General features: G+C 44.4%; 1 protein-coding gene across 3 annotated transcripts in view; it reads left to right on the forward strand.

The window, feature by feature from the left end:
- Window positions 1-294: 294 nt before the first annotated feature.
- DUSP10 (dual specificity phosphatase 10) overlaps window positions 295-27,805 on the forward strand; it is a 49,828-nt gene continuing 22,317 nt past the window's right edge. The window contains exons 1-2 of one of the 3 annotated variants that reach the window (XM_081857814.1): window positions 295-427; window positions 3,204-4,043. In XM_081857814.1, the coding sequence (XP_081713940.1) occupies window positions 3,245-4,043 (799 nt within the window). In that variant the 5' untranslated portion in view covers window positions 295-427; window positions 3,204-3,244. Of the gene's footprint in view, window positions 428-456; window positions 597-3,203; window positions 4,044-27,805 lie in introns of those variants that run through there. The other 2 variants (XM_081857816.1, XM_081857815.1) reach the window with 2 other exon arrangements.

Below are 27,805 nucleotides of genomic sequence, written 5' to 3' on the forward strand. Positions count from 1 at the left end.
TTAAGTTTACATGTAAATAGAGAGCAGCTGCTCCGCTCCGGCTCCGGCTGGCCCACTCGTGCCTTTGATTGGCTGCCAATGACATCACTCCCTCCGCTGCTTCTGACACAGGACCCGAAGCAGCGGCGGGCGAGCCATCCCTTAAGAGTTGAGTGGCTCCTCCCCCTTGCCCACCCGCCGCCAATCCCGGGCATCCCCGCGAGGGGGGGCTCGAGCAGCTCCTCCCGGAGAGCCCCTATTGGGGGAGCGCGCTGTCTATCCCTCCCCCGACCACGCCCTTTTCGAACCTTACATTTACTGTGTAGCAAAAGAGAAAGTAAGTATGTTGCTGGTGGAGATCAATGAAGCCGAGTGAACGGGGGCTTAATGCGTAAATCAATAGCCACAGACGAGCGCCGGGTGCTGGAGGGAAATATTTCTTTATGAAGTAAGTGGGAGACTTGGGTTCCTTACGGAGAGGAGCGGTTGTGGTGCGTAGGTCGACCGCGTAGCGTCTCCTAGAATAAATCTGCCCTATCTTGGGGAAGTGAGAGAGATGCCTGTTTGGAAACAAACTGGGAAATGCGAAAAAATGTTGGGGAGCAATGGGAAATAAGGTACTAGCACTGTTATCCGTCCCCGCGCCGGTCTGCGCTTGGAGCCCGCCGACTTGCGTGCGTTTCACCGACTGGATTGTCAGAAACGGAGGCTTTTCTCGTCCGGGATTGCTGCAGTATCTAGGGGGGTAGGGGGGGATCGGAGTGCAGAAGAGGCTCTCCGGAGCAGCATCTCTTTTAGCGCTTCTCTTCCTCCCCCCTCCTTTTTACGCCTGTTCTGTAAAACGCCTCCCCCCTCCGTGAGGTCCTGAACCAGCTCCGGATCGGTGAGCGTGAAAAGGTGCCTCATTTTGGCTGGGCTCTTTTAACTCCCAAGTCTGACTTCATGGCTTGGCTGGAAATATATTACCTCTGCTGCAGGGATGCAGAGCTCCCCAAATATCTTTGCCATCCTAAGGCAAACAGGGTTCCCTTAGCCGGTCTCCAAATACTTTATTAGTTTTTTGTTTTTTGTTTTTTTAAAAATCCAAACATTAAAAAACCAAACTCAAACATAACGTTACTGGTCTCGCACGTGATTTGGTTACTAAACTAACCCCTTGTTTTCTCTTTTTGTAAAAAAGAAAAAGGGTACTATTTCCCTTCTCCCGATCTTTGCTTCTCTTATTTCTCAGGAATGCATGGTGTTGTGTTGTTTTTCTCCGTACATTTATTTGTTGCTCTTCACAAATAGAAGGTGGGGAAAGGAAACTTGTTTTCTGTATTTTACATTTCCTCTCCCTTTATTTAATTCATGTTTTCTGACTCCCCATAGTTGATAACTGGTATTTCCTCTGGTCACAATTTAAACCCATTCTGCAAATACTTCTCTCTCTCTCTCTCCATTCCTCCTCAGGAGGAGATAGATGGGTTTTTATGTTTTCTGGTTTCCTATCCTAGGATAGTGACCCATCCTAATGAAAAGTGTGTGTATTGGGGTTTTGAGGGGGTGGGACATAGATTATAGAGACAGAAAGTAGAATGTAGGGAAGGGAATTCACGTTTTTAAAAAGTATTCTTGAATTGGATTAAATTGTGTAGGTTGTTCTTCTTTGACTGGAGGCACCACACGTTTCCACATGACTGTCCTTAATTTTGTGTCATCCTGTGCTTCTTCCAGTTTAAGCAAGCTTAGTAAAAAAAAACCCATCCATTTTTGATCCAAATGGGAGTTCTTGATAAGTATGCTTACGCTTTCAGCCTTAAAAGATACTGAGAGGGTGATGTAATAACTTTTTTTAAAAAAGTGAGTGTCATTTGACTGACCTCAATTGGACTCTGCCAAATGTCAACGTAATTGGTCATTAAATGAATGCTATAAAACCAATATATATTATGAACTTGCTTGGGGGTGGGAGTTGCAGGGAACTCTGATTTTAGGACAGTGGATCATCTCAGTCTGTCCCTCTTTGTGTTATGGTAGTGATAACTAAGGTATAAGAGCAGGAAGGTTGGGACCTGAATTCTTTGATATTCCAGGCCTGTCATTTTATGAGGAGTGTGCTAGTATCTGAATAAATGGCAGTTCCAGAATAGCAGTTCTGCTCATAAGGGATGCATGGCAGCCTCTGTTTCTTATCTTTCATTTCTTTTCAGTATGTTTTCAGATTACTGCCGAACTTCTCTCTCCCCCCCCCCCCTTTTGGTGGATTTTTACAGGAAGCCAAAAGTATTGAAAACTGTGTGCTAGGAGGGAGTTAGAACATCACCTCAGGCCAGATTTGGCTGCCCTGCATTATTAATAATTGTTAACATCACACTGGTCGCTTCTGTCTATTTTTAATTTGCAGAAGGGAGGATAAAGTAAGGACAGGTCCTTTTCCACAATGAGCTTCCTTCCCTTGGAGCAAGAAAGCCTTGGGTACATGATGGCAGCTGCTCTGCAAATACCTTTTGGTGTTTGGCCTATGTAATGTGGACTATTTAGGTTAGTCTTCATCAGGCCTGAATATTCTCAAAATATAGATAAAACATCAACATTTTGCACCAAGTTAACCTAATTTCTGCAGTAGCAGAAGAAAATGATTCAATATGCATATCAATTAAAATTTGCATAAATTATGCCAATTAAGATTTGCACAATCTCCCATTTTTTCCATTATTTATTATATCATCTTTTACCACTTTTCCAAATCCTGCCCTCCCTACAGGGTGCAGAAGCCCTCTACTCTCTGGGAGGCTTATTTAGCAACATCTCTGCTTTTTTTTAACTGACCACTTATAGCCCTTAATATATATTTTTAGCAATCATAAGGACTGTAAAATAGCTTTTTAATGTAAGTGCAGGCTGAGATGCTGAAGCTGAATTCTGTTAGTGACCAGCAAGCATTTATTGTGCACCCCCACAACTGCAGCAGACTCACAATCCTGGGTTGGAGGCAGCCAATGTGTGGCAGTTTCTGCCCTGACATAAAGGTTGGGATGGATAATTTCCCAACTTCTTACTGTTTTATGATTCCATGTTTGGTGGCTGTGTGCCTTTTAGAATGGCTCTCCCCTTGTTCTATGAAAAACAAGGCATTTGATCAACAATATTTAGAGCATTGCTATCCAGGAATAATGATGGAACTCTTGTGTGTTGCGAGATACTTTATTATTGTTATTTTATTTCCCTCCCCCTTTTAACAGAGAGCTTGAGTTCCTTTTGACTTGCCATTCTCAGCTTCCTCATGCCTCCATCTCCACTAGACGACAGGGTAGTAGTGGCACTCTCCAGGCCCGTCCGACCTCAGGATCTCAACCTTTGCTTAGATTCCAGCTATCTGGATTCTGCCTCTTCTGCCAGCGAGAGCCACGTGAGTCTCCTCAGCACAGCTGTTGTGTCCCTCAAGGCTGCGAATCTGACGTATATGCCCTCATCCAACGGCTCTGCTCGCTCCTTGAGTTGTGGATGCAGCAGTGCCAGTTGCTGCACTGTGGCAACGTACGACAAAGACAATCAGGCCCAGACTCAAGCCAGCACCAGCAGCACTTCTGCCAACGTAGGAACCTCGACCACGTGCCCTGCTAACCAAATGGTCAACAACAATGAGAACTCTGGCCCGTTGAGTCCCTCCAGCGGCGTGGGGAGCCCGGTCTCGGGCCCAACCAAGCAGTTGCCTAGTGTCAAAATCATCTATCCCAATGAACTGGCAAAGAAGATGACCAAATGCAGCAAGAGCCACCAAGGGCCGGTCATCATCGATTGCCGGCCCTTCATGGAATACAACAAGAGCCACATCCAAGGAGCTGTCCACATCAATTGCTCTGACAAGATCAGCCGGCGAAGGCTTCAGCAGGGCAAGATTACCGTCTTGGACTTGATCTCTTGCCGCGAAGGCAAGGACTCCTTCAAGAGGATCTTTTCCAAAGAAATAGTTGTTTATGACGAGAATACCAATGAGCCAAGCAGAGTCATACCTTCGCAGCCATTGCACATAGTGCTGGAGTCTCTCAAGCGAGAAGGGAAGGAGCCACTGGTACTCAAAGGTATTTATGACGCATATTCTGCTGCCTTTTCTAGGGATGCAGCGATTTGCCGGGCCACTGGGAAGGCAAAGCTCTGCATGTTCTTGTGGAGATAGTTCATGATCTCTTGATGCAGGAGGACTTGAAAAAGGAAGGATGTGGTCTTGGTACCTTTTTCCATTTCTTAATATGTTTGTGAGGTTAAGGTAAATCCAAAGGCTAGTGGACGGAGTGCCTTTCCTTGGGATTAATGCTCACAATGTGGTATGCAAACTTCTAGGTTTTGCGGGATTCATCCTGGGCTTGATATTTTTCTTAATAGAGATTGGAGAGGCATTTGGTTAAGCCTGTTGTATATTTTCTTTCAGTCTTAATGGTGGTAACTGTTAGAACCATGCCTTCTTCAAAAGCTGGTGGGTTATGTGGAGGCACATTATCCTACAGAAACAAATGAGGACATCCTTTTTGAAATGAGAAAAAACCTAAAGAATCAGCAACTGTCCTTGGCACTTAAACTCTCAGGTCCCTTGCAAAAATAAACCACGATAGGTTTCATGTTAGCAAAGCTGGAGATGAATGTTGGGAAATGTTCTAGGTCCAAAATAATTAGAAGGCAAATTAGGTAGCATCAGCGAATCTAGGGGCAGGACTAGAGCTTGACCTTGAGGAGAACTACACTGAAGACTGATGAGTCTCTTGTGAGCCGCTTCACAGCATGAGCTCAAAGAGGAAGAAGAGCAAGTGACTGAAACTTCCTGCTTCCTTGTTTCCTTTTGAACATGGAAGTGGAAAGCTCTGAAAGCTATGGGGCCCAGGTAGCTTATGGAGATAATGGGTCTTGAAGCTAGTAAGATGAGTTCTGCTCCCTGTGCTGTGGAGGTGGTGCAAGTCAAGTACAGTTCTCTCTTTTGTTTGCCATTTCTAGTAACACATGAAATAGTCAGAGTGACTTTGAAATGGAATGATGGAATAGAGTTCCTAAAAGGTAATATAGTTGAGATGGCCCTCTTATGGAAATGGTTATTGATCTTATTGGCCCAGCAACCTGAACACATTTACAGTACATGGCTATGAAGCTTCATTAATGCAATGGAATTGTGAGTGTGTGTTTAGGATTGCCTGTTTGTGGGCTTAGCTTTGTGTTGGACAACACTGGTAACTACTGCAGAAACTGTTACCAGTAATTAAAGTAATTGTGTGCCTTTTGTTGTTGTTCATGTATTAACTAGAACTAATTAGCACCCATGTTTTACTTTAGTGAGCCATGAAGGCTAGCTATGACTTTGCGTGTGCATACAGCAACCGAGAACTGCATTAATTTATTGACAGAATATGGTTTTAGACAAATGTCATGCAATAAAACAAGGTCATTGTGATTGAGAAACTTAACCACTAGAATGTCATTTGCAGGAATAGGTGATCATAGATCCAGTGGCTAGAGTTATGGTCACTAGTGTGGCACTTGTGGGAGCAACAGTGCCTTTGAGGACATCGCCTGTTGCCTCTGAAGCCTCTGAGCCCCTCCTCGCTGACCCCTTTGTAATGAGTTGGTGAGGGCAGGGCACCTTTTTCTTTCCTTTGAAAAGTGCATAGAACTGAAGGAGGAAGTTTAAAGAAGAAATGTTCTCTACTTCCTCTTTCAGATCAATATGCTTCTCAAAACTCAGATTGTTACATGAGGGGCTGAAAAGAAAGTATAGTGAGTAAGAGGGTAGACAGGATAGCGGGAAGAAGAGGGTGCCACAAGATTTGGAAGACAGACTGGAGACAGAAAGAAGGTTGTGGTGGGGCCCATACACACATACCACCACATGGATCCTCATGAAATTGCATCATTTGTAAAGGGTTCCTCCCTGCATCAGATCATATCTGTCTTTTGACTGAAGTACTGCCATGTTTATTTTTATGTCTGTTTTAAATGATCTTATCTATTACACATTTTTTAATTATGTACACCATACAGACTTTGGTAATTAAGCAGTATATAAGTAGCCTAAATAAATGATGTGAAAACATGGGTTTGAGGCACAGATGGTATGATGCTCATAATTTTGCAAAGGTTCCCCTGAAAGCTAGAGCCAAATCATAGGTCACATCTGTGTCCACAGATGTGTTCTGTGATTTGGTGGTTTTGTTGTCATCCTGTGTACAAATCATGATCTGTGCCTTGTGTCAATGTATTTGTGGTGCTGGCAAGCACCTAAGCAAATTTTTGTACAGAGCAGTCTACCAGTGTAAGCTTTAATTTGGTGATGTTTAGGAGGACCTGCCACAAATTCATGCAAATTCTGTAAAATCCATTTTAATTCTACTGGATCCAGCCTTTACCCAGACTCCACGGGAAAAGCAAATAATCTAGGTGTGTGTGTTGGCTTTCTCTCTTTTTGTCAGGGTGGTGGGTGTGATCCATGGAAAGGGGGGAGGGAGAATCAACCAGAGGGGGTAGTTTCCATATCACACCTCTCAAAATTCCAGAATATGTCCACAAACCCCGAAAAGGTTGGCAACTGCTGGACTAGATAACCAATAAACTAGAGGCTGAAAATCTGATTCGCCCGATGGTCTCAGCATTCTTTAGGGAGAAGCCAGAGTTTCTTAGCAGAGCCCATGTTGGCACTAGGGAGGTCCCAGATCCAACCACTAGCATCTCTCTTTAAAGCAGGGTTGGGGAACATGTGGTCCTGCAGATGTTGTGGGCTACAACATGCACCAACCCTGACTGCTGCACATGCTGTCTGGGGCTGATGGGAGTTGGAGTTATAATCCTTGAGAGAACCAATGAATTGTGAGCACAGTATTGGAATAGGAAGACTCTGGTTTAAATTCCCACTCAGTAATGATGCTTACAGGGTGACCTTGGGCCAGTCACTATCTTAGGATCTGACTCATCTCACTCAGAACCATGTATGGTGCATTGACTTCATAGCAGAAAAGTTGGGATTTGAATATAATAATTTATTTTAATTCATTAATGGGGAGAAAAAGTAATAGGTCCTTTAATGAAAATCACAATCTCCAGTATGAAGGCCCACCTCTAGAACTAGGCAATCACAAAGGTAGGGGGCGTGGCATCATTTCCCCTGTAATGTGAGCGCTGCATCACACACTGAGGAAGAACTTTACTTGGTGGTAAAGTGCATGATTTGCTTGCAAAAGGTCTGGCATCCAATCCCTGGCATTTCCAGGTAGGCCTTGGGAAGACCTTGGCCTGAGATCTTGGAGAGATGCAACCAGGCAGAGCAGACAATATTCAGCTAGATGGACCAGTTTTCAATTACTTGCCCTGCCCTGCCTTCTGGAGGAATATGCGTAGGCTCAGCATAAGTAGGCAGGGGTGCAGGGAAGAACTGGAGAGGTGTCTTTGTTACAGATGAAGCCTGACTGTTGCATTCACTGAAAAGAAGTGGGATGGCGTTCGGCACCACTTTAAGCGCTAATAAATGGGTGGTGATAAACAGGTGCTTAACAGACAGCTTAATCTCTTGGAGGACATGGTTGCACTTACTGTTAAGTTGTGGTTTGTGTTTGCACACAATATAGTCTAACAGCCAGCAGCAAACTTTGCAAGTAACACCACTCTCCTTTTGTTCTGAAGACCTGCCAAATTAAGTCCACCACACAGATATTTAAAATAATATAATAATGATTTTTTTATTTATACCCAGCCCATCTGGCTGGGTTTCCCTAGCCACTCTGGGCAGCTTAAAGCACATAAAAAATGAAAAATGTTAGACATTTAAAACTTCCCAATACAGGGTTGCCTACAGATGCCTTCTAAAAGTCAGATCATTGTTTATTTCCTTGACATCGGAAGGGAGGGCGTTCCACAGGGTAGGCACCACTGTGAGAAGGCCCTCTACCTGGTTTCCTGTAACCTCGCTTCTCGCAGTGAAGGAGCCACCAGAAGGCCCTCGGAGCTGGACCTCCATGTCTGGGCTGAACTATGTCCCCATCATTTCCACCTTGAGTTCCATGACAGAAGAAAGGTGGGGTATAAATGTACTAAACAGATAAACAACATGAAGAAGGTATATGTGGAATGTAAATTGTAGTGATAATTGCTGAAACTTATATTAACACCCCATTTGGGCCTCCTGCCCTCGTACAGACTCATGAAATCCTTTGTATCACCTAAGGAAATTCTACTCAAAGTGGTGACCTGTTTTTAGGCTATGCTTCTGTTATAATGATATATTGTTGGGTGTTTTAGACTCTATGCCACTTAGAGGTTTCTGAAGCATTAAGTGGTGCATGAATGTTTTTAAATGGTTAGTTACTGTATTTGTGTATAAAACCAACATGTGAAGAGTAACATGTGACTGAGTAGCCGCACCCTCGAGTAGCTCCTCCTCCTGGTGTCCATACATACAGTGTGACTGTCTTCAGTGACACGGCTTTGCATCCATATTCCATATGCACAAAGACTTCTATGCACTTCATCTGGAACATGGAGCCACCGGCAGGATGGGCTCCTTTGCACAGGTAGACATCTGGATTGAAGCTACTTGGGATGGTCCCGTTTAGATATGTTTTAGATGTGAATATCATCTGAGTAGCACAATAATAACAGTTTATTGTCCTATGTGCACCTTTAGAATCACTAAGACTATCTATTGAGAACAGAGATTATAGAGAAATAATCCATCTGAAATTACCGTCTCTGCTAGCAATCTTGAGACTATAGGAATTGTGAAAGGACACACACAGAGACACAAATTCAAAAATCCATGACTTAGTGCACTGCTGGAATTCTGCCTTAACTATGAGAAAATTGGGATCCAATAGAACAGTGAATATGTGTGGCTGAAATATGACAGGTAGTCCTTAGGAATGAATCCCCAGAATTTCAAAGGCTTAGGTTGCCTCTTAGTCCTGGATTGCATCATTTGGGAGGGAAAAGAATCCTCACAATGTCACCCAGCAAACGCTGTTCTGGCCCTGCTCTGAAGCTGGGAGTTTTAAAATTAGCCAAAAGCACTTAGCCGCTTGATCTAAAGAAGCTTTAGAAGAAAAGATTAATTTTTTCCTCCCCTTCTGCCAGCTAGGAAAAATTGTGGGTAGAGATCAAGGGATTAATGCTGCAGGTTGTTTTTTTTTTTTTTTTTTTTTTTTTACTTAACGGTGGCCAGAAAAAAGAGTGAGCAGGAAAGGGAGCGATGGCCACATCTCCATATGTTCTTTTTACAGCAGCAGTGCTTAAAGGCGAGGACAACAAACGAAAAGCCCCTTTCTCATCCCTGCCTTGTTTGGAAGTGTGATCTGGACCGAGGAGACATAATAAGGCTCTGCTTCAGCATCTGTGCTTGCAGTGTGGCCAGAGAGGTGTTTGTTATTCAATTTCACTTGTCGGATGGAATTTTTTCCATCATGCTTCAGTAGCTCTTAATGTCCTGCATGTGATGCAATTTTTGTTTTTAGAGTTTGAACTAAAACTGAAGCTGGGCTCTAAAGCCCCTCTTGCTTTTAATGTTGAGTGAGGCTCTTGCCTTGACTGCGATCCAGTCATAATTTATGGCTGGCCCATCTGATCTTCCCAGTTTATGTTTGTAAACATTGGTTGCTAACTGCCCCATCCAAGTTTGTCCCCCCCCCCGCCCCCCGCTCCCCACATCCACTGATCCAGTGCCATGTTCTCCATGTTTGGTGCTGCCTGTCAAGCAGGCAGCTCTCTGTTGCCATTTCAGTGGTACAGTGTCACACAGAGGAGAAACTGATCAGAGGGCCCTGGCCCCTAGGGATTAAATTACAGGCTTCATTTACAGCTCTGGCTGGTGACCTCGATCAAATATATATTCCTGTTCTAGACGTCTAGTGCCTTTTTTTTGCTGGTGCTCTGTGATATGCAGAGATGTGACAATTCCAATAGAAGGCCAGGCTGCCCTTTTGTTAAAATACAGTTGAAATGTGTCCACTGGAATATAGATTTGAAAACACCGGTTCGGTTTCATTACATTTCTAGCTGGTTCTCCCTGTGTCTCTCTGTATGGCGTGTGCTGGCTGATGGGAATTGTATTCCTAGCAATATGCATAGGGCCACTAGATTAGCTACTCTTTCTCTAAGGATCGCAGGTTAGCCAATTCTCTCCCGCGATATGATGATCTAGGTTAGTCTTTGAGGTAGTGGTTGCCTCCTAGAGAGTCCATAACTGAGCAGGGGTTTGAACCTGGAGCTCCTCATTTTAAATATGAACTGGAGCCTTGGTCCCATGCTTTATACAGCGAGACTTTCTAACAGGGTTTTGAAGGAGAAAAAATACATTAAAGTACTCTGCAAAATTAACAGCTTGTGCATGCGTTATAATGAGTAGATATGAAGTGGCCCTGATTCAAGGGAGTTGTGCTTATGCAAGGGACTTGTGCCTGCAGAGGAGATGATTTTGTTGCTAAAGCTGAGAACCACTGTTTACCCATCACTTCTGCTGGGTGAAATGCAGCACTGAAAAGGGCTAATAGGCATCTGCTTTGTTGTTGTATTTGTTGTTGTATTTATTTATTACCTTCATGATCGTATGGTGGGTTACAATAATTTAAAATTCAGAATTTAAAAAAACCAGTTAAAACAATGAACAGCGTGGGTCTTCCTGAAACGCATATCTCACACGTGTCAAAGGCCCAGAATAAAGGGCCATATCTTCATCATCATTCACTGAAAGCCACTTACAGTAATGAGGAAGCCAGACACACCTCTATGGGGAGGGAATTCCACAACTCAGGGACTGCCATAGAGAATGCCACCTCCCACCCCAAACTTCGGAGGGAGAAAGAACTATCAAGAGGACCCCCTCTGCTGATCTTAATGCCAGAGGGACCGTAGGGGAAGAAGGGATATTTCAGATATTTGGGACCGAAGTCATTTAGGGCTTTGAAAACCTACACAAGCACTTTGAATTGGGCCTAGAAATGAACCAGCAGCCAACTTTAGAAGAGGGAATAAGAGAGTTCTAAAGGCAACTCCAGCCAGTAGTCTGGCCACTGCATTTTGGACCAGGTGATGTTTCTGAGTTGTCTTCAAGGGCAGCCCTACACTGCAATAATCCAATCTGGAAGTTAGCAGAGCATGGAGCATCATGACCATGTGTTCCTTGCAGCTGGGCTGCAGTACTTAAGAGTTAAGTGACGTGTTGACCAGTAGGCCACTGCAAGCACCATGAATGGCTCACAGCTGCTGCTTAAAACAGAAATAACAAATTTGTCTTGAGGCTGAACTTTTCTCAACATAGTGCCTTCCAGTTGCTGTTGGTCTCCAACTTCATCAGCCCCGGCCAACATGGTCTGTGATCAAGGATGATGGAAGTTGTAGTCCAAAATATCTGTAGGGCACCTGGTGGGCAAAGCTGCTATACTACAATACAATGGCAGTGACCTTGGGACAGATGTTATATATGGACATACTCTTTCCTATCAAATGGATAATTTATGCTGATATTTTCAGGTGAGCCCTCTCTCCCTCCTCCATTGCACCGTGTTCTGAAATTCTTCATTGTCACGCCTGACACTTATCCTTTCTCTCTTGCTCCAAAGGCGTTTGGAACGTTCCTGAGACGTTCGCCATGGAATGTTTTGTTTGAATCCATGGTTAGTTTTTGTTTCCGACTTGTAAATCACAAGCTTTGATAGAGAGTGACCCCTTCATAACAGAAGAGTGAATGGTGGTTGAGAATCCCAAGCTAGCCTGCTGCAATTTTGGGCGGTCTCAGCTGTGCTCCATGCCGTTCCTCCTGCATTTGGCTTCTAAGTTTGATGTGTGCAGTCTTCCTCCTCGGTCCCTTTAAGAAGATACCTATCATGTGACTCTTCTAACCAAAAAGCCGTTTCTCGAGCGGATTCCTTTCTTTGAACATCATGTTTTTCTTCCTGCAGCTCCTGATACAGAACTGAGACAGCCTATGGTGCGATATTTGCAAAATGACAACTCTCTTTGAGCAAAGCTTTGCTTTCTTAGCAATTTTTGGAAGGGTTGTCATCCCCAAAGACGAGTAGATGACTCACACTTGGTGTTACTGGGGTGGCTTAGTGAGATTGTGCTACAGAGATCATGTTCTACAAACTTTCAGAGCTGTATTGGCCTAAAATCAGTTGCTCCTTTAGTCCAATGCAGATGTAATATTTGCTAATCTCTTACCACGGTTAAGGGACTGGTGCACTCCTCTCTCGATGACAAAACTTGCTGCTCTTCATTTGTCAGCCTTAACTGTGGTTAGTGTTTAACATTTGCATGAGTGCTAATCTGTGGCCAATACGACTTGGAGCTGGCCTTTAATTAGGTTGGGGTAGGGCTCTCAGTGGTAGGGCAGCTGTTTTACATGCAGAAGATCCCAAGTTCATTCCTTGGCAGCTCCAGGTAGGGCTTAGAATATCTACTGTCTGAGAACCTGGAGAAGCGCTGCTAGTCAGTGTTGGCAGTACTGAGGTTTGCCAATCTAACTTGTACAGTGGTACCTCAGGTTAAGTACTTAATTCATTCTGGAGGTCCGTTCTGCGCCGCCGGAGCACAATTTCTGTTCTTATCCTGAAGCAAGGTTCTTAACCTGAAGCACTATTTCTGGGTTAGCAGAGTCTGTAACCTGAAGCGTATGTAACCTGAAGCGTATGTAACCCGAGGTACCACTGTATAAAGTAGCTTCCTGGGTTTTGTAAACCCTGATTAAGAGGCATCCCAGTACAGTGGTACCTTGGATTACATACGCTTCAGGTTACATACGCTTCAGGTTACAAACTCTGTTAACCTAACCCAGAAATATTACCTCAGGTTAAGAACTTTGCTTCATGATGAGAACAGAAATCATGTTCCGGTGGCATGGCGGCAGCAGGAGGCCCCATTAGCTAAAGTGGTGCTTCAGGTTAAGAACAGTTTCAGGTTAAGAACAGTTTCAGGTTAAGAATGGACCTTTGGAACGAATTAAGTCCTTAACCCAAGGTACCACTGTATGCCTTTACAACAGTTAGGGTGGGTGTTAAATTGGGTTAAAATGAGCAATGAAGGAAATGAGGCATTTGTGCTGGAAAGTGGAAGGGGCAATGTTGGAGGGGTGTTGCAGGATCAGAGCAATGAGAGGCAAATAATTCTGGCTACGGGGTTCTGGAGAATGTTTGCTCATGCAGTCTTCTGCTCATTTAGAGAAGGAATGGAATTATAGTATTATAGTATTAATGGATTGGGAGGGGGCTGTTTTTATACATGCAGGGACCTTGTGCAAGGCTAGCTTCTTAATCTAAGGGTCCAGAATTTCCATAAGGGAAGCTTGCGAATTACTAGACACGGCACAGTCTTTTTGTGAGAGAATGGAAAGCATAATGGATGAAAAAGTCCTGGAAAGCTCATAAATAATCTATGTTATGCTCTTTCCTAGAAGCTGGCAGGTACAGGTGTTGGCAGACCTTGCTGTGTAACACATAGCTACTATTTCAGGGGCCCCTGAATGGATAATATATTAAGTGTTCTCTGCACTGTCCCTTTAAATCCAGCCCAGGCGGTGTCCTCCCATTTTTCTAGGAGGCCTGTCTGTAGAACCCTGCCAAGGAGCTATCACTCAGCCTGATAGGCTACTGTTGAACCTTGACTATTAGAGTCTGAATCCAGCAGGCAAGGCTCGGCAGTCAGCATGACATGTCAATGGATGTGGAGGAGAATCGAAGGTGACCATAGGCTCCCCCCCCCCTTGTCATATTCTGAGCAGGGCTGTGGTAGAGCTCATGCTATGCATGCAGAAGGTCCCTAGTTCGATTCCAGGCACCTGGGAAGACATTGTTTAAAACCCTGGAGAGCTGCCGTCAGTCAGTGGGGACAACACAGGGATTGATGACCTGAGATACGGATGGTGCTGTGGTCTAAAGCACTGAGCCTCTTGGGCTCGCCGATCAGAAGGTTGGCGGTTTGAATCCCCGCGATGGAGTGAGCTCCCATTGCTCTGTCCCACCTCCTGCCAACCTAGCAGTTTGAAAGCACTCCAGTGCAAGTAGATAAATAGGTACTGCTGTGGCGGAAAGGTAAATGGTGTTTCCGTGTCTGGTTTCCACCACAGTGTCCCGTTGTGCCAGAAGCTGTTAAGTCATGCTGGCCACATGACCCAGAAAGCTGTCTGTGGACAAACGCCGGCTTCCTCAGCCTGAAAGCACAATGAGCCGCAACCCCATAGTCACCTTTGACTGGACTTAACTGTCCAGGGGTCCTTTACCTTTACCTTTTTACCTATAAGGCAACTTTTGAAGTTCCATAGTCCCATCGTCCCTGCTTATAGGAGCCACATGGCATGAATGCAGCACCTAGTTAAACCATGGAACTTGTCCCACAGGCAACCAACACATTTCCTGCTTGCAGGCTTCCCATAGACATCTTGGTTGGCCACTGTAAGGGCAGGATGCTGGACTACATGGGACACTGACCTGACCCAGCAGGCTCCTGTTATGTTCTTAATTACCAGGGTTAGGCCGTTATCTGAGCCTACCCTGATGACCCCTTTAAAACTTGTCCACATCTGCCCTGCAGCAAAGCTGTCCATGCTACTTGTAAGGATGCTAGAAGGTGACCATGCTGCTATAAGGAGCTCTCTGCAGGACAGTCTTGCTAGTGTCAGCCTGAGTGAGAGTCATAGAATTGTAGAGTTGTAAGGGACTATGAGGGTTATCAAACCCCTACAATGCAGGAACCTTTTGCCGACCATGGGGTTCGAACCCACAACCCTGAGATTAAGAATCTCCTGTTCTACCAACTGAGCTATACAGTCAATTATTTTCTCTACATCCCTAAATTTTAGATTCTTTGTAAAATGGGCTAGAACTCCACTCACCGCTTCAGCATGTAATCACTTAGTGAGCTACTTCCTAGTTAAAGAGATGCCAATATTTACACAAAGGCATCTTGGGGATGTGTGTGCCATGTTCCTCCCCACAGGAGCACTCATCATGCTCTATCGTGCGCTTTCTCATGTCCTGCCAGGATTTTCCATCAAGGTTCTTGTTGGCTGTGCTCTCCAGCTTTTAGGCCTCTGCCAGGTTTGTTCATATAAATAGCTTTGCCAGGAGCCTTCGTTTCCTTCCACTGGACATTTGATTGCTTCTTTCAATTTTAAATGAATTATACTTTTGAAATGGCTTTTGAAATGCACATTCGAAATTTAAAATGGTGTGTGAGTGCCATTTTTATTCTTAAACCCTTATTGTGTTTTCAGAATATGTGAAGATTGAGAAGCAGAGATCAAGACAGTCCCCCTGACTTGGGCAAGGCCATTTGTTGTGTGTGTCAGAACTGATTACATTGTTTTTGGCATTTCACAAGAACAGCCTGCTGGATCAGGCCAGTGGCCCATCTAGGCCAGCATCCTGTTCTCACAGTGGCCAACCAGATGCTTGTGGGAAACTGGTAAGCAGGACCCAAGCACAAGAGCACTCTTCCCTCCTGTGGTTTCCAGCAATTGTTATTCAGAAACATTACTGCCTCTGACTATAGAGGCAGAGTAGAGCCATTGTGGCTAGTAGCCACTGATAGCCTTATCCTCCATGAATTTGTCTGGTCCTTTTTTAATGCCATCCAAACTAGTGGCCATCAATGTTTTTATCATCCTTGGTTTCAGTGTTGGAAACTCAGATACAGTGGAACCTTGGGTTGCGAACGTGATCCGTGTGGGAGGCGTGTTCACAACCCCCAGCGTTCGCAACCCGCAGTGCTGTGTCTGCGCACACGCGGGTCGCGTTTCGGTGCTTCTGCGCATGCACAAAGCGCAATTTAGCGCTTCTGCACGAGCACCGAAACCCAGAAGTAACCCATTCCGGTACTTCTGGGTTCGGCGTGGTGCGCAACCCGAAAACGCATAACCTGAAGTGTCTGTAACCCGAGGTACCGCTGTATATATAAGCCATACACCAAATGGCTCCTTAAACAAAGGTTGCAGTCACCAAAACGGAATGTCTAGTTGCCATTTGGGGGCAAGAGAGTTCTAAAGTCTTATTTTTCAAATGATGGACTGACTGTGATTATCAGTTTAACATCTGGCTAGTTCAGATGACAACCTTGAGCTAGGTTAAGAACTCTAATAATTTAAAGAAGAAAAGTCACTTGACCCAGGGACAGTCCACATATCTACGGGCCTATTCCGGTCTCCTGCTCAGGTTGCACAGAAATAATAATAATTTTATTATTTGTACCCCACCCACTTGACTGGGTTGCCCCAGCCACTCTGGGTGGCTTCCAGCATATATAAAAACGTAGTAAAACATTTTGGTTCCAGAAATTCATTCCAATTGTGCAGATAAAATATAACTGATAGACTTCTACAGAATGGGGTATTGGTGTGCGAAAACAGTCCAGATCCAATGGTTCCCAGGCAGGCACCTCCAGATGGTGGAGATGTCAGGCACCAGTCTGGAGCCCAGGCATATTCACTTGGTCACAAGTGGTTGAAAGCCAGGTGTAAAATGCACCTGGCTAATTTTGAACACTGCTTGGTTCACTATTCAAATATAATACCTGGTCCCCTTTTATGATTATCTTGAGAAAAACAGGCTGTTTGGTGTAGGAAGTCTGGGAGTTAAAACTGAAATTGATGATCAGAGGAATCACAGGCTATAGCCCTTGGACAGTACTATTTCAGACTGAGAGTAGGGGAGTACGCATCAATGCTCTTTAAGAACTACTGAGTGGGAAGTAGGCTCAAATACCATCTGCTTGGTTTTCCTTACGGTATATCTCCAGGAGTGAAGAAGCCAGGGGATGGCTTCCTGCTGAGAGCTGAGCAGCCAGGGTGAGGGCCTGGAATATCCCTGAAGGGCCCTGCCTCCCCTGTGGTGACAGCCCTTTTCCAGACAACAACAATTCCATTTTAGTGTTAGCGTTGGCTGGGATCCAGGGCCACATAATGAATAAAGGGTAGAATTATTATATGGGCAAAGTAAATCTTTTCCCCTCCCCAGTTTTAGTCACAAGCCTTTTGAGAAATGCTGGAGAAGGAGAACACAGATAACATTGCAGCTGAGGGAAGGGCACACTTGGGATTGCCAACTTTTGGCCGGCCGCTGCTCTTGTGCTTCATCTGTAGACTTTAGGAGGTGGTGATGCTCTGTTCCTTTCTGTAAAAAAAAGCTGACTTCTGCATCACAGTTGTTGTAAACATGGTTGTTTTTCATTAAACCTGCGGCTTAAGTAAAATGAGCATTCTCTACCTTTCACAGGGTTTCAGATCTCTAAATCCACCCAAGGAGATTCTTACGTCGCCCCTCTTCCAAATCGCTGAATGTTGCCCTTTGTGTTGTCTTAATGCTCACATAATCCCCCACATGACAGCGCCAGCTGCTGATTTTGTTTCGGAACGAGGGCTGCAATGAAGGGCAAACAGTCAGTGTTGCATTAGATACCAATACCCGGCTGGCTGGATGAAGGAGCGAATCAGCACTAAAATCCCCAAATGGGCAGATTAATATTTCATACAAGTCGCTTTCTGAGTGCTCAGTGCAGACACGTGTGCTGACTAAGTCTGTGCAAAGTGATAAAGCACCTTCAGCTTATGTAAAAAATGAGGCACGTGCTTTAATGCCTTGCTCTTTTGGATTTCCTCTCCACTGTTTCACTTAAAATCAGAGTCTAATGTAAATATTCCAGAGTTGAAGCACATAGACATTTATGTTCTGTATAGGTAATTTTCAGAGAATATGCTTTTGAATCACAGAATAGGAAGATCCCAGGGGTCATCTAGTCCAACCCGCTACAATTCAGAGATCTCAACTAAAGCACTCAGGACAGATGGCCACCTGACCTCTGCTTAAAAAACTCCAAGGAAGGAGAATTCACAACTTCCTGAGGGAGACCATTCCTTTACATTCCCCCATCATTCAGGGAAAGTATATTTCTGTGAAAAGGGTAAGGATCCTGAAAATGTAGCAATGGGCAAAAAGCCCAGGGCTTCCTCTGCAAAATACATAGGCCTTTGAACAATTTGGTTGCATGCAGAACTGCTCCAAAGCAGAGATGGTAGACTTATGGCCCTCCAAATGTTTTGGGGCTACACTTCCCAGCGCCCTCAGCCAGCATGGCCAATGGTTGGGGGAAACGTGAGTTATAGCCCAACGACAACTGGAAGGGCCACATAGGATCGTAGAGTTGGAAGGGACCACAAGGGTCCTTCAATGCAGGGATCTTTTTCCCAACATGGGGCTCAAACCTGCGATCCTGAGGTTAAGAGTCTCACACTCTACCAACTGAGCTATCCAGCATCCTCAGGCTTGTCCTTCTTTGCAATGGAGGGGGAAATCACCTTGGTGAAAGGGAATAAGGTAACAGATGCAGAGGGTTCAGGGTGTGAGCACAATGGAAGTGGCAGGCCTTTCTGTACTTCTGTTCGGCATGTGAAAGATCATGCAGAGGTCCCCACATTGGAATCCCTGTTTCAATCCGCCACTCCGTCATTGTAATGATTGACTTTACAGGGACTAGGCTCCAATCCTGCTAAAGTTAGGCAGAAAGTCACAGCTGGGCAGAAAGGAAGAGCAGGACAGGACTATCGTCCTTGGTTCCTACCTGTTTGGGCTTCCCAGGAACATCTGGCTGATCGCTATGGAAATGTGGTCTGGAATAGATAGACTTTTGTTCTGATCCAGCAGAGAGCTCTTTAGTGGGAATTAGATATCTTTGTCAGTGATATAAGTTTTCCTTTCTGGGGAGAAAAATCCTGTGCAAATTAGGCTAATTTGCATAGGGGTTTTTTTTACCCTGATGCCCTGGAGAGTGACCTAGTTTAGCATGTTTGTTTAACATGCATTTTGTAAACAAAGCTTAGAAACGTTGAAGCCACCAAGTCTAATACTGTATTTTCAGTTGGTGCCCCTCCATTTTCTGCCCCACTCCTCATCACGGATGGTGGGCAAAATGAGCCGCTGTGAGTTCTTCCTCCAAGAATGTCCACATGGCTCTGGTTGTTCCAAACCAGAGGACAGGTCTTGGCCACAGTCTAAAATTTAGCATGGAGAAGACGAAGGAGGGAGACAGGTAAATATACAGGCAGCCCCCCTCTTTTTATGTGTGCAACTGCGCATACACACATTGTACCAAACCAGGAAGTGACCCAAAAATGTCACCAAAAGGGGGGCAGAATGGGGCAGGGCAGAGACAGAATGGGGGGGGGGTTTGCAGACTTTTCAAATATACAGGATTTCACTGGTGCACGTGGTGCCTTGAAATGTAACACCTGCGTAAATGGGGCCTGTGTGCCTGTATGCGTTTATTTTACTTCCACATGCTTGTGCTTGGTTTGTTTGTATGGCTATGGAGAGTCTGGTCCCAGGCTCCACAGGAAAGGTGGGTCTTGAGGAGGAATTTGATGGAAGGAAGATGTGGCACCATGTAGGTGCACTAGAAGTAGTGAGAGGGGGGAAATGTTCACATTTAAAGGTGAACCTACTTGATTTGCACTTCTGGAAATGATACATGGGCCAAAATAGAGCCACCCTTGGAAATTTGCACCTCTCTGAATTTTGAAATGCAGTTCTTCCTCTAAGTGAGGTGTGGGGAACTGTCGGCTTTCAAGATGTTGTTGAACTACAACTCCCATAATCCCCAGCCAGCATGGTCAATGGCCAGGGATGATGGGAGTTGTAGCTCAGCAGCATCTGAAGGGCCAAAGGTTCCGCACACCAGATCTAGGTGTTGTGTTCAAAAATGGAAAAATGAGCAATATAATATTAATATACCATTAAGACATGGCAGTTAATAACTGGATCAAAATTAAAATGTGTTGAGACTTCCTTAAAAAGTAACTAATGATGGGGCCATATGCATTTCATGAGAAAATATATTCTATAAATATGGAGCCACAGTTAAAAAGGCCTTGTACCCATTAGCCCCAGCCCCCTTTTATTGATAGACTAGAGTGCAGGGCTTCAGAAACTGGTTGTAGAGTTTGCACAGATGCATATAGGAGCTGGTAGTCAAAACTACAGCAATATGCTCTGATGTTTGATTCACACAAGCATTCTTCCTGCTGCACTCTTGTACCATTTTGGAGTTTTTGAGGTCTCTCTAAAAAGTCACATGTAAAGTATATTGCAATATCCTAGTCTATGCATTCTCAAAAGTGCCCATCCTTATTAGCCATATGGGATCAGCAGGCTTGGGAGAACCCTAGGATTTGCAGGAGCAGAAAAACATTGGGGAGGGGATCCTAAGGGTTGGGTATGGAGGGTGGATGACCCAAAATTAGCCTGAGCATGCTCTGTGAGTGCAAAATGCTGGCTGCTGGAGCAAAAAACTAGGAGGGTGTAGAAATCAAAGGGAGTGTTTTTGGAAAAGGCATGGCTGGCTGGCTGGCTAAAACATTGAACAGGAATACTCCACACTGCATTTTGTTGTCTGTCTTGATTAAGGGGGCATTCTCAATCTTTTTTTCTTGCGTTTCATTTCTCTTAGTTAAACTTTTATTAGATCAATCCCCCTGAACTGCCTTTCCTCTGAAATTCTCTCCATCTGATAGCAATTTCTTTAATTTGGTGGTCCAGATTTAACATGCGGTGACACCTCTCTAGCACACTAGAGTACTACAGTGGTACCTCTGTTTACAAACTTAATCCGTTCCAGAAGTCCATTCTTAAAGCAAAGCCATTCTTAAACCGAGGCACACTTTCTCTAATGAGGCCTCCCACTGCCAGTGCCCTTCCACCATTCGGCTTCCGTTCGTAGACCGAGGTAAAGTTTGCTAATCAGAACACTACTTCTGGTTTTGCGGAGGTCGTATACCGAATAGTTCATAAACAGGGCTGTTCTTAAACCAAGGTACCACTGTACTACTCAGTATTTGACGTTGTAAAGTTGGAATGTCCTAGTCTCTAATATTGCTCTATTATCGGCAGAGTATTTTGTTTCACTTAGAGGGGTGTGAACTCTTCCCTGGCAGGAAATACCTTTGATCTTAACTGAAGTGTTAGATCTTTCCCCAGAAATTGCTACAGATGTTTCATTGCAGAGGAGCCTCCAAATTTGGCTCCAGTCTTGCTTCAGGGGAAATTCTGTGGAATTTGAGTTCTGTGTTGCTTTAATCAGCCTGTGGGTTCCTTGAGCCCAGTGGACAAACAAAAACAAAGATCTAGTTGTTCTATACAGTGATTCGAGTTAGAAAGAGAGGTCTCCTTTAATCTAGAGAAAGGGTTTTCTGAGACCTAGTTAGATATTACATGCTAACATATTTGTTGCATCTGCTGACTTGAAGAGAGGGGAACAAATCTGTAACGACTTCCAGAGGGACAACCATGTTCAGCTGTTGCAAGCAGGATCGAAGGATCTGTCAGTTTCTTCACTTTTATCATTTTTCAAATCTTGAATTTGGTTCACCACTTTTCTGCATCAGTTTGTTAAGTCTTTAATGAGAATTCATTAATTTAGTGTGTATTTCTCCTAACAGGACACATTTTTGAATGTAGAATTTGTAGAGTTGGAAGGGACCCCAAGGATCAGGTAGTTTCCTGGGTTTACTGCTTTTTTTACATATTTGATTTTTCACAAATAAATGCATTTTTTTTACATACACATTTCCTTAATATGCACTGTGTATATACATTAGTGGGAGAACTGCATCACAAAAATTGGAGGATTGTGAAGATTGATGCAATTTGGTTTGCACATTCTTACAGGATGTGTGAATTAGAGCCATTAATGAATTAAAATGGAAACCAAACCAAGTTTCTCCCCGCACCCCGCCCAGCTATAGCAGAGGGTCTGGTAGCAACTTGAAGCCTACCAAATTTTTATGGCATACGCTTTTGTAGACTACAGTCCACTTCATCTGACATGTTAATCAGGAATTGCAGGTCCACACACACACACACACACACACACACACACAAAACTTTTGGGAGACTGTAAACAGAGGTTGGAAAGAAATGAATATGTAGTCAGACAAAAAGAGTACTATATTGTGATTAAGATGAGAGAGACATTTCCTCCTGCTTTTCTTTAATTCGAAGCACTTTTAGCATTGTATACTCCACACAGCAATTTACTAATATAGCTATAACAACTCCAGCATTAATATTCAACATTGTAAACAATACAAAATCATACTGAGATCAGTTTACAGTGTTGAGGGGTTGTTAACCTTCCAGAATAAAAACGTCATCTTAAAAATATGAGGTTGGGCATTCATGGGCTTTATTGGGGGAAATTATTTCAGACTGCTGCTACTCCAGAATATCCATCATCCTGTTCTGTGTGAAAGAAATTTCCTGGAATTGTTCTGCCTTATTTCTTCCATTTCTCCGCCATGGAGGAATCCCTATAGCCAGTGGTTCTAAACTACGATGAAAAGAACCAGCAATATGGCTTCAGTAAGTGCTTGTACCAGCCCAGTGAAACCTAACTGATTCATTGACCCCATTGGAGCAAACAGTTTGGAAAAGACAAGGTCTTGCTGCTTTAGAGACTGAAGATGCTTGGGTAACTTGGAGCAATGGCAATCTTCTGAAAAAGTTGCCTTGTGTTGGGCTAGAGTTCAAGGGTTGAGCCTTAAACCAACACAGGCAACTCTGCTTTTCGGCAGACAGAAACATCAACATGTATTATGTACAATTTAGCACACACAGCACATATTTAATTTATGTATTTTAGAAATATGAATGTCCTAGCTTTATTCAAACAGTCATTCCAAATATACCCATGTTGATATAGCTGCAGGCTTCTGCATCGTCCCAGAATTGCCTTAAGGTTTCTTAGGTTTTGCTAATTGGGGGAAAATAGGGGGGGAATGTTTGCTTTCATCTAGTCTTAAATGGTTATGTTGACCTCAGCATTGTCATGCAGAAACAAATATCTCTCTGGATATACATTTTAATTAATGTATGCATTTGTGATAGAAGGAGAGAGAACTAAATTCTGAAGTACAGTTAAAGAATAGCAATACCTCAAAAGTGGGGGGAAATCTTATATTTTCTTTCCCACCCAGCATTCATCCTGATCCCACCCCCCCCACCCCGCCTTCAACTTCGTTGATAGAACCTTGTTTTGCATTCATATACTGAAGACTTGGGAGTAAAAGAAAATGATGATCTTAATTGGTCAGTGCGTCCATCTGGCTATTAACCAGAAGGCTGGTGGTTTGAGCCCACCCAGGGATAGCTGAGGGCAGGATTCCTGAATTGCATGGGGTTGGACCAAATGACCCTGTGTGTCCCTTCCAACTTACAATTCTATGATTCTAAATCAGGAATTGGGAGTTTATGGTCCTTCAGACGTTGCTGGACTTACAACTCCCACCACCTTTGATCAGTGTTAGAAATTAGCCAGGCGCCAGGTTTCCTGCTTGGCAGGGAGTTGGACTCGATGGCCCTTGTGGTCTCTTCCAACTCTATGATTCTATGATTCTAGGTGCATTTTGTGACTAGCTCATGTCCAATTGTGACCCCATGGAGATCTCTGGATGCCAGGCTGGTGACTGGGGGGGGGGGGAGCAAAATATCACTTAGAGAAGGACCTGAAATATTTTCCTTGAAGCTTGAATTTGTTTTATTTGATGTTTTAATGTTGTAAACCACTTTGAGATCAGTTCTTTAAAATACAAAACGGTAAAGAAATGACAACAATAAACTCCACGGTGGGGTGTTGGTGCCTAGACATTCCATTGTGGCGGCCATAACCTAGGTTTAAGACACCATTTGGCTATTAAATTATATATCTGTGTTTCTAACACTGCCTATGATTATTGGTGACACTGGCTAAGGCTGTGAAGTTGGGATTCCAGCATCTGAGGGCAATGTTTCCCCACCCCAAGTCTAGTTTTGTGGAGAGAAGGCACTCTGCGAAGAATGATGAAAGGGCAGGGTCTGGACATGGGTGTAGTTGGGGAGGCAGGGGGCAGCTGTCCCCCCCCCCCAAATCAATCAAAATCAATACAAATCTGAGGTTCTGCCCCCTCCTAACAAATGCCTACCCCCCTAACCAAAATCCTGGCTATGCCCAGGGGTGTGAATCCTTTATAAACTAGCTGCTTCGAATACCCAAAAGGGACTGCAGTGCTATGTCATGATCTACTTTAGATCTGAATTTGTTTATGAACCTGCCTTTCCAGGTAACTAGCGAATGGAATGGGGGTGGAGGTGGGGCATTGACCTTGCCAGTGGATGGAACGCTCCCAGTTCATTTGTTCCAGAGCGCTGCAAATTATTCACCCTGACAGCTTAACTGGAGGGGTGGATGTGCTTGAATGCTTGCGATTGGGAACGGGAGGGGCCGTGCAGAAGGCTCCTCTTTCCAAACCCCTTTGAGAAATGGAAAAGTGAAACGGACCCTTTTGCCCTCTGCCACATGCTGTCTGAGCACGGAGAGAAACCGGATTCATATGAGTTGCATCCTTTTCCACAGTGTAAAACATCACCTACCCCTTTTCTCTCAGTGTTCTAGTTGCCGCTGTGTAACTAATATAGGCACTCGTGTTCAAACTGCACATATTTGGCTGATTAGATAACTGGCTTCCTCTCTAGCAATTTTGCTTGGGGAGTTTTTGGTGGAGAGTGGAATCCAGTTCTGTTCTACCCAAACTCTGGAGTGGATTGCAGCACCCAGAATGGATTCCTCAATTGACCCTGGACAAGCACAGAGAAAGCTAGTGCAGCTAAGCTTCTCAGCACATGTACAAAGGATTCCAAGGCATGCAGAGTGGTGATATTGTCCCCTGCACGGCACTTGGGGGGGGGGGCGCTCCAAGCAGAGCCTTAGTGTGTAGTCCTCTACCAACTTAGCTAGTAAATATGAGTGCAGACATTCTGAAAAGGTATAGCGCTTGGGATCTAGCATTTCAGTGCCTGATAATATCACAGAATTGCAGTTAGAAGGGAGCCTGACTAGGGGTGGCTAATATGGGGCTCTCTGGATTGGTGCTTTTCAACCTTGTGTCCCCAGGTTTTGAACTACAACTCCCATCTTTCCTGACCACTGGCTAGGTGAGCTGAGGATGATGGGAGACACGTGGTTGAAGAACGCTGTCCCATTGTACTCCCAGCCTGCCCTAGCCTGCAGGACTAATGGATGAAGGGGGCTGTAGAGACAACAGCAACAATAACCCTTGTTCTAGAAGGCAGAGAAGTCTTGATTTTGAAGCATTGTGTAATGTATCGCTGCTTTCCAAAAACAAGTGTGTCAGGGTTCGCAAGTTTGTCAAGTCACTCTGTGACTGAAACATTTGAGTGACCAGTGGCTTTGTAAATCCAATTGCAGATGGGAAAACCTCAGGCAAATGTCCCCTCTTCTGGCGTGTGGTTCACAGGTTCAGTTGTTAATCATCTAGATTCTGAGCGATGTCCATGCCTGTGTGAAGTGGCCTTTTATGTGTCACAGCCAACAATTCTGAGGAGCACGTCATGTTGTAGAAAGTTCAAGAAGTTCTTTTTTCTGAGGCTGGTTGTGTGACATGTGCAAAATATTTCGAGTGAGTAAAGCATATGCGGCAGTAATGCTTCTGAATACAGTGGTACCTCGGGTTACAGACGCTTCAGGTTACAGATTCCACTAACCTGGAAGTAGCACCTCCACTTAAGAACTTTACCTCAGGATGAGAACAGAAATTGTGCGGCGGTGGCAGCGGGAGGCCCCATTAGCTGAAGTGGTACCTCAAGTTAAGAACAGTTTCGGGTTAAGAACGGACCTCCAGAATGAATTAAGTTCTTAACCTGAGGTACCACGGTACCAGTTGCTGGAAGCCACAGGATGGAAAAGGCCTCTTGCGCTCGTGTCCTGCTTGCTGGTTTTCCGCAGGCATCTGGTTGTCCACTGTGAGAACAGGATGCTGGACTGGAGGGTAATATCAATGGGGTGGGACTATGTATGCCACTTGGAGCTCCTTGGAGAAAAGGAGGGATATAAATGCCATAGACTCATAGAGTTGGAAGGCACCCCAGCGGTCATCTAGTCCAACCCCCTGCAATGTAGGGATCTTAACTAGATCATTACATGACGGACAGTCACCCAACCTTTGCTTAAAAACCTCCAAGGAAGGAGAGTCCGCAACCTCCCGAGGGAGACCTTTCCACTGTCAAACAGCTCTTAATGTCAGCAAGTTCTTCCTGATGTTTAGCTAGAATCTCCTCTTATTACATAATAATAAATGAAAAACAAATACGTAAAATATACACACTTGCCTCCTCCCCTCTGAGTGAAAAATGTGTGTTATTATGAACCAAGCTTATAGACTGCTTCATGGCATAAAACCATCAAAATGGTGGACAGAGTAGATATTGGCATAAATTGTGCTCAGCTTCTGGAGGGAGGAACATTTAATTATCCATATGCTTCCTTCACACATTTGATACAGGCTGGGCTTTAGTCAAAATGCCCCCTGTTTCACAGCCTGATTTCAAAAGTAAAACACGGGGCATATTGTCATTTTTTGGAGGTGTTATGTTGGGCGGTGGAGGTGAGGTGTATGAAGCCAGCTGCTAAGGGCTGGTTGTTTCCATACCCCCTTTGAAGCCCCTAAAGCAATGCTATGTTTATCACATAAGTGGTGTTCACGTGCTTAATAATAATAATAATAATAATAATAATAATAATAATAATAATAATTACACCCCACCCATCAGCAAGTGGACACTCTCATAGAAACACTTGTGCAGAGATTGCTTGTACCTGTGTTCAAGAGTAACATGTGAACAAGCCTATAATGACACTCTGTCATTGTAGGGTAAGAGCTTGGTATCCAGTCCCAGTTTGAGCTCCCCTCTTGCACCTCTGGTCTCCTTCCTGCACCTGAAACGTGCTGCAGGGGAATTTCATACCTACCCACAACCTACATCTGAAGTGAAAGTTCATATAATTCGCAGTGGTTCTTGAATCTTTTTTTAGATATGCGTACCCAAGTACAGTTATACTTAGAAAGAGACTGTGGTATATAAGGTTGTGTATGATCCTGGAATTTCACCCCCATTTGCTATAAATAAAACCCATGTCTAAACAAATCCATTTGGTGTTAACCCTAACTTTCTAGAATGGAAGCTTAGTGAGGAATGTTGCATTTCAAGTATTAATGTTGGAGATGTTGGGTGTGTGTCAGTGTCTAGGAATTGTAATTTGGGTAGTTGTTAATAAATACTGGCTATATCGTTGAGAAGAGAAGAATCCTGCCAGATCAGGCCAAAACCCCATCTCATCCAGCATCCTGTTCTCACAGTGGCCAACCAGAGATGCCTATGGGAAACTCAGAAGCGGAACAGAAGCAGCACAGCTCACACTCCTGCCTGTGATTTCCAGCAACTGGTCTTTGGAGGGAAAGTGCCTCCGACAGCGGAGGCAGACCATAGCCATCACGGCTAGTGGCAAATGACACACAACCTGAGTATTGGAATTGAGTAGGCACTCAAGAGTAAGCCTATGAGCTTACTCTTCTGACACTTGGGTAGGAGGAAGAACTGTCCTAATGGAATTTCCTTTTTCCTCCTTTGAAGCTCTCGGGAAAAATGTGGCTTCCAAGGAACTCTTCTGGTTGTCAGTTAGCTGCCACATCTTTCTCCCCCTATTGCAGAGTATATGGGGTGGGCAACTTGTGACACACACACACCCCAGATATAGCTAGAGTGCAGTTCATATCATCCCTGGCCACTGACCGAGGCTGATGTGAGTTGGAGTCCAGAAATGATTCGGCAGGCCCCAAGTGTCCCACCCCCATTGGAGAGTTAAGAAATACTCACAAGGTTTTTTTGCCATGTTCGTCTGTTGGTTGCATGGGCTGTGGAAGTTTGTACTTTTGTACTTTTTAAAGAAAGGTACAAATGCATATGTTCTGCTCTGGAAAGAATCTAGATATCTGTTCCATGCCGCGCCTCTG

This window comes from Podarcis erhardii (genome assembly GCF_964252035.2).
Source record: "Podarcis erhardii genome assembly, chromosome: 3".
In the NCBI taxonomy this organism is placed as follows: domain Eukaryota; kingdom Metazoa; phylum Chordata; class Lepidosauria; order Squamata; family Lacertidae; genus Podarcis; species Podarcis erhardii.